The following is a 7825-nucleotide window of genomic DNA, read 5'->3' as shown; positions in this document are numbered from 1 at the left end:
TAATTAATAAAATGTATTAATTTGCAAACATTATGTAGTCATGCATATACAGATTATCCCTCCATTTTAGAATACACTCATACTTGTGATCATTATGAATATTAACCTTTGTATAAATCCTGGCAGGATCTGATAAATAACATTTTAGATTAAGCACTTAGACTCCGTTTCTCTCTTTACTACTCTTCAAAGATTTACTTGGGCTGTTGGCCTTCCTCTCTTTCTCATGGGTGAGGGATGAATTGAATTTTAGTTGTGTTATGTTTGAACTGATTGTATAGAATGTTACATGCTTTTAATAAATTCAACAAAAGATTAAAAAAAGAAGCAGGATAGTTCCAGTACCAGGCATCTGCATTCACACCAAGAAAATGTGAAGTCACTCTGAGGACAAAAGCACAGGGAGAGAACATGCAGACCTCACACAGAGAGCAGTTAGAGGAATTGCAGCCAGTCATGCAGAACAGCAAAGCAACTTAAAATGAACTTTTATGTATTTTCTTCTTTTCAGACACCTCATGACACAAAGTAGCACCACAGATACTCAAGGCACCGCCAGTCGTCTTTGTGTTTGTGGACTTTTTTTTCCAGTCTAAATGTATTTTCTTAAAAAAATGTCTTTATTACAGATTATAAAAACGTACTACAAACAGGTTCTCTTTTTTACTTTCCAAATACTTTAAAACAAGTTTTTTTTAAAAGGACTTTGCCTGCAAACAAATAAATTACAATTAAAACTGGAAAAAAAGAAAATCACTTTATAAACTTGTTCTTAAAATCCTGTAAAATGTCCTTCTTTTGCAGATGCATTTTTTTCTGGGTTTTGTTGATTGCTGGTAAGTTGAAATTCGGGCATCTTAGTGGATTTGCTGTCTTGCAGATACATATTCTCTATCACAGGGTTCAATTCGTGTTGGATTTTGTCCAGGCTCAGTTTGTCACTCATTCTGAAACAATAAAGGGCAGGGGGATTAGACACATTGTAGAAATTCAATTATTGATTGAAGCAAATGTATGAAAGATTCACTATTTGCCATTTTGGCATAGCATTGATTAAGATTCAGATATGCAAAGACAGAATTTCAATGACTTCATTCAGATCAATGCACCAAGCCACATTTCATTCCTTAATTTTCTTGCTTTAAGTTACTAAAGGGTTAGAGGCAGAATTTTCACAGAGCATTTTATGTGTAGTCATCATTCAGCAGATTCTGAGAAAAAAATGTCAAATCGTTCCTTGCTGGGACAAGAAAAACCCGTGGCTTGTGATAATTTAATGCAGACATTTTCTATTAATTGTCTTGTAAGCTGCGTTGATGTTGTACAAAATTACTACTGTATTTTAGGGTATATTAGGAAATGACATTAATTTTAGCATAGTCGGCAGTGATAGATTTTAATTTTAGTATAGTAGGTAGGATAAGATAGACAGACAGATAGATATTAATTTTAGCATAGTCGGCAGTGATAGATATTAATTTTAGCATAGTAGGTAGGATAAGATAGATAGATAGACATTAATTTTAGCATAGGCAGTGATAGATAGATAGATTGATATTAATTTTAGTATAGTCGGCAGTGATAGATAGATAGATATTAATTTTAGCATAGTAGGTAGGATAAGATAGACAGACAGATAGATAGATAGATAGATAGAGACTGTGAAGACGATTGCCTCGACTCTTAGGATTTTGTAATGCCATACCTCTCCGATTGCTTTCTCCTGTGCACGACTGTTTTAATTATGAGCGCCACTGCAACAACCAGCAAAACGCAGGCCACTGCCAACAAAGCAATGCTAACCATTTTTTCTGTGGAGATTTTTTCAGGCTCTGAAACAACACAAAGACACTTTGTTTAGGAACATTTTGGGAGTGTATTTTCCAAATTAATGAACTTCCATGGTTCTGTAAAGGAAGTGATATTTGATAAAGATAATGGCCATTTACTGAAAACTATTCTAAAAGCTATGGTCTTCAAAGAAAGAGTCTGCAATTATTTGAGAAAAAAGAATGGAATGGTATTGAACTTAATGATAGCAATGACATATCTAAGCATTACTGTGTAATGTGTGTATTACCACCTGTGAGCTTTTTTAATGATCACAGAAGTCATATTTGTATTTCTCACATATCATATATGATCACATATCACGTATTTACATTCTTTTCTTGTTCTGGTCTCCGTGTGTTCTACTGTAGCTCTTTTGAAAGAGAAATGTGGCAATCATCATTTGTACACATATTTTGAATATTTGAGTAACGTAGAAAATTGTTCTTCTTTTGCCTAATCACATATTAAATGCTATTAATTTCATTTTCCAGGTACATTGCCATACATTATTATGATACTTTAGGCACTTCCTCATAATAGTGTGATTTTTATGCTTGGTATTACAGTATATTGTTTATTACCGTTCAGTTCTTCAGTATATTACTCCACTAGCCACAGTACCTGTCAATGACCGGTAAAAGAATAATTTAAAAAAGAAAAAAAAAAAACAGTTGCCATCTCTTGCCCTACGTGCAGCTTCAGCACCTTTCGTCAGTATTTTTGTGTGTCTGAACATCTCTTCACCTCCACTCCATCTCTTATTCCCATAAATCCTGCTTCTCAGACTCAGTCCTTATTTTCGAGGTGCCTTTCTCACCCCTTGTCTGCTTTTATGGTTGCCATCTTTGAAGAGGGCTCCCTCAGCAGGCCTCTTCACTCCTCGTACGTCTCACACTTACACTTGTCATCAAAAGCCAAACTGGCCGTTCAGATTGCTCAGATGGACTGGACAAACAGACCTTAGAGGGAGAGAGGTTGGGAGCATGCGCTGATACAGCTCATAACTGCACCCACAACATGACGAACCACCCAGATTGGCACCCAAGTGTAGCTGTGCAACGAGTGCCACCTCAGCCTCACTCTGGGACAGTGTGAAGTTTGTTAGTTTTTTATGGTAGCTGGAGTGCCAATCCTGCCACCAACCCCCAAGTTGCCCCAGCTAGTTGGAGGTCCTGCTTGGAGGATACACAGACCTTAGTGTTTTATTATATACTACATAGATTATTTATTTGATCTGAATTAAAGTCAAAGTCCTATCTTGATAGGCAAAAATGTATCACTCCAATAAACCTGAAAATACTTTGTTTAATTAAGTCAATTGAAATAACTTGTTTTCCTAATTTCCTCATACCTGCGAATATGGAGTAACGTACATTAAATACAAATTGTTGCAGCCTGCCCGAGGCGTGCGCACATGCGCATACTGCCTGCCCGATGTGTGCGCACATGCGCATACTGCCTGCCTGCAAGAATGAAGCTAGCTGGTGTTACAGAACCCCCTGGAGTTTGTATAGCTCCGGCTTAGCACCTCCAAAAATGTTTACATTATCCTGTAATGATCTATAGGGTGGTCCAGATCTAATTATGCAATTTTTATTACGCTATAAATTAAGTTGACTACATAGAAAATCACCCGACAAATCCCGGATCATCGAGAAGTGTGCAAACTGACGACATGAAGAATATTCTTCGCGCCAAACTGGAATCGTCGCCGCGTAAATCAAAGTCATCCAGACGATCTGGATCTGCATAATTAGATCTGGACCACCCTGTATTGCATCTATGCAATCATTTTGAAAACGTATTTCAAAATAAATAAATAAAAAAAGTCAAACTCTCATGAGATGTTATAGCTATCAATACTAATTGATGATGGGTTATCGCGAGGAGATTTTTTTTGTCAATGTATAATGCCCCTTATCTGAACATTGATGAGAATGGGTCGCTTTCTAATAGCCAGCAAAAAAAACAAGGTCTTTAGATGCCCCGAACAGTACTAAACCCAACGAGGACGTCGGTAACACAAACCAACATCCACCACTTGAAGCAGAGCTGCAGTACCGGGAAGGGGGGCCGTCATCTGTGCTCTGTGGCCAAATTGAGTTGAACTCCGGTCCTGGAGAGCCGCAATGGCTGTAAGATTTCATTCTAACCACCTTCTTAATTAGTGACTTGTTTCTGTTGCTGATTAACTTCTCTCGCTCTAGTTTTAATTAACTCGACTCGGACCCCTTAGTTCTTTCTTTTTTCCTTAATTAGCAGCCAAACAATAATGAGACGCAAAAGAGCCTCCACGTGACCAGCTAACCAATTTATCTGAACATAAAGAAAGGTGAATGTCTCAGTAAAATTGATCTCACAGATCACTAAAACATTTTGATGATGTTGTTAGGAAAAACAGAAAATCAACAGTTTTGGAAATGTCCGCTGTAGCAGAAAGAGAGCAGCAGCAATCCGTGGAATCATGTAACGGGTTTAATTAACAGGAATCGGTTTCTCATTAAGGAACTGGTTGGTGTAAAATTGGTTGGCGTTTGAATCCCCAGTTTAGCTGGTTATCTGTTGGCTCGTTTCATGGCACGTTTCTGTTTGGCTGTCATTTAATGAAGAAAAGAATTAATTGAGAGGACTGAATCTTTAAAAACATGGCTATGAAAATGAAGGGAAAAGAAGTTAATTAGCAGTGAAAACTGGTGAAATGTTAGATTGAAAACTTGCAGCACAACTTGGATGCTTCTCCACCACAGACCAAGCACACACTAGGGACAATTTAGAATCGCCAATGCAATTGACCTGCATGTCTTTGGACTGTGGGCGGAAACCCACGCAGACACAGGGAAGCAAACCGGGTCTCCTAACTGCGAGGCAGCAGCGCTAACCACTGCGCCACCGTGCCATCCCCTTTTCTATTATCGTGACGCAAATCGGATTTTCGTTTTTAAGATTAGGCACCCAAAGGGGACATTTACATTAGGGACCTATAGACAACTATGTTCCACCCCCACTAGCTTTAAGGTTAGCATTTGTGGTTGGGGTAATAATTTAAACTCCAAAAATTAAGCAACCGGGGCGGCAACCCCACTGATTTGAGTGAAGATGATAGTGCCGTCCGTTTAGAACAGGGGGTCGCCAAGTCCGGTTCTGGAGGACCATCGTGGCTGCAGGTTTTCATTCTAACCTTTTTTTTTAATGAGTGCCCTGTTTGTGCTGCTAATGAACTTCTTGCGAATTCATTTTAATTGATTTGCTTTTTTAAGATTTGTTCCACTGAGTTGCTTCATTTCTTTCCTTAAATGGCACCCAAACAGAAATGAAATGTGAAGTGAGGGAGTCGACAGTAGACCAGCTAAGTCAGCGCCTCAAACGCCAACCAGTTTCACTCCAACCAGTTGCTTAATGAGGTGCCGATCCTTGTCGTTAATTAAACCCGTTTTTTTTTTGTTTTTTTTTTAATTTTGTGGCTTGTTACTGTTCTCGTGGTGCATTAGTGGACATTTCTCAAATTATTGATTTAAGAGCACTGGTCAAATGTTTGGGGACCTGAGCAAATCGACATTCCTGAGACCTTCATCTTTCTTTATTTTCAGATATTGTATGAAGGACACCAGTTGTTTTGGCTCATTTTGTATCTCATTATTGTTTGGCTGCTAATTAAGGAAAAAGAAACAATTAAGGGGTCTGATTCTTCAAGAGCAAATCAATTAAAATTAGTTCAAAAGAAGTTAATTAGCAACAAAAACTCTTTAAAAAAAAAAAAGGTTCAAATGAAAACGTGCAGCCATGATGATCCTCCAGGAGGTTTAGAACTAAAGTACCCTGAATTGAGAATTCGGTTTCTGAGGACCGTGTTGTTTAGCGCACGGAGACTGTGCTTTTTACACAAGAACATCCGAAGAGGAGGAAAGCAGCAAGTCTCATTTAAAACACAGAGTGCTATTGAGGGGCATAAGCAATCAATGGATGGATGGGCCGAATGCAACCTCAGCAAAAAAGAGGGTTCTAAAATGTGTAAGGACATTTAAATACACCCTCTTCCAACACAGGTCATTTTCTCGAACTTTTACAGGTTGCGTAATCCTAGTGATGCTAAATAAACCCACCATGCCATACATTTTGGAAATCATGTCAAATATGGTGCTGGATAAAATAAGTAATGAAACATAAGAATATGTGCCGTTCGTATTAGTTGATGATAGTAAAGACATCAGCAAAAGAAAAAAAAAAAAAAAGGCTGTTTACGGTGGTCCGCTGTTTGCATCGCGCTGCTGTACGGGTGGAATTTTTGCATTTTACTCCAACATACTTACTAACTTAAGAATTAGACTTCAGTCAGTCATTTTCCAACCCGCTATATCCTAACACTGGGCCACGGGGGTCTGAAGGAGCCAATCCCAGCCAGCGCACACACACCAAGCACAATTTAGGATCGCCAGTTTACCTGACCTGCATGTCTTTGGACTGTGGGAGGAAACGAGGAGAACACGCAAACTCCACGCAGGGAGGACCCGGGAAGCGAACCCACGTCTCCTTACTGCGAGCGCTACCACTGCGCCACCGTGCTGTCCCGAATTAGCCGTTGATTCACTTTTTTAAAAAACAATCAAAAAGCACTCGGTGTTAATGTAATATTGACGGCAGCACTTGCACTGCTCAGGGCTCCGATGGACGAGCCGCCCTGTCAGGCTGTCACAATGGAGTAGCCGAGAAATTCCGAACAGAAGCTCCACGGGGCAGCATACATTCCCTGTCATGCACAGCGTGTCAATCTTGTTTCGATGGACTGTGTTAAAACAAAACGTACAACCAGCAGCTGAATTCTTTCCAGCCGTGCAGATGCTGCACATTTTTTTTTTCTTCTTCTTTCAAGCTCGGTTCCTCGCAGTCTTTTTCTTGAACAGACAGAAATTGAACCAAGATGTGCTCCCTTTGAACTGAAGAAACTTTAAGGAACAAAGCGGTCTCGTCGGTATTCCGTCTTACACGGGCGATTCAGGCAACACTCCATACAGTCTGCGAAACTTTTAAAGTCAAAACTGGTCAGCCTAATAATACATGGCGCAAAACTGAAGCGGAAGGAATATGCAGTGTACCCTCATGGACCACTTTCTTTATTTGAGGATGTGTTGCGGCAGGAGACTTCCTGTCTTTGCCGTGAAATTGGCAAGAGAAACCAACATATTTGTGAAGTGTGTCAGCATCCCAATACGGGGCGGACGAAGGACCCTTACTCGGCTGGGAGGGCAACATCATGGAGTAATTAAGGACACCATATCCTAGATGGCAGCATCCCTGGGCCTCTGGCTTCAAATGGGCACCCACTGGGCATGCTGAGAATTGTAGTGCCCTGGAGCAGCCCTGTTGGGTTCCATGGGTGCCACCAGGGGGTGCTGCAGGGATTTATGATCCCTATCTTTTCAGGGAGTTCAACCTGACCTTCTTGCTCTCATAGACCTCTTTCTTTATTTGAGAATCTGTTTCGGGTCACACTTTTTGGTAGAATCACCTGCAATCTCCAGATCTACAGCTTGCATCTACAACTGATCTTATTCAGCGAGTTACACCGACAATCGAAGAGAAGGGCAGTGAGAAGCCATGGGACGACCTACTGGAGTGAGTGCAGGCCTGGTGTGCAAAAATAAAATGGCATTTCAACCCAACTGCAGCAGGACAAGACTCATGCCCAGGCACCATGGCACCTGCAGGACTTTGTGGCCACAGATTGTCCCCGTCCCCCTACCAAAAGCACATATGATTTCTGTCATTATAGGATATAGTGGGTTGGATAATGGATGGATGGATGGCTTAATTCTACCCTGTAATAATAATAATAATACATTTTAGTTATACAGACTCTTCACCAACATATTGTGCGGTTTTGAAAGGATCATCTGCACCAAGCCCTGAGCACGTCTCCTTCTTGGACAAACCGTCACTGACCCCAGTGGCCCATCACTGTGGAATTAAAGATGAGAAACTACGAGTCCGCCGAAAT

At 40.3% G+C, this 7825-nt stretch overlaps 1 protein-coding gene across 1 annotated transcript in view; it reads right to left on the bottom strand.

Moving 5' to 3' along the window:
• Positions 1–726: 726 nt before the first annotated feature.
• The window catches only part of LOC120517216 (ectonucleotide pyrophosphatase/phosphodiesterase family member 7-like), a 30489-nt gene continuing 23390 nt past the window's right edge, over positions 727–7825 (bottom strand). The window contains exons 5-6 of the mRNA XM_039739384.1: positions 1706–1832; positions 727–947 (exon numbers count right to left, since the gene is read on the bottom strand). Of these exons, the coding sequence (XP_039595318.1) occupies positions 773–947; positions 1706–1832 (302 nt within the window). The 3' untranslated portion in view covers positions 727–772. The remainder of the gene's footprint in view (positions 948–1705; positions 1833–7825) is intronic.

The sequence above is a fragment of the Polypterus senegalus genome, chromosome 17 (genome assembly GCF_016835505.1).
Source record: "Polypterus senegalus isolate Bchr_013 chromosome 17, ASM1683550v1, whole genome shotgun sequence".
NCBI lineage: Eukaryota > Metazoa > Chordata > Cladistia > Polypteriformes > Polypteridae > Polypterus > Polypterus senegalus.
This window is presented reverse-complemented; position numbering and strand designations above follow the sequence as displayed.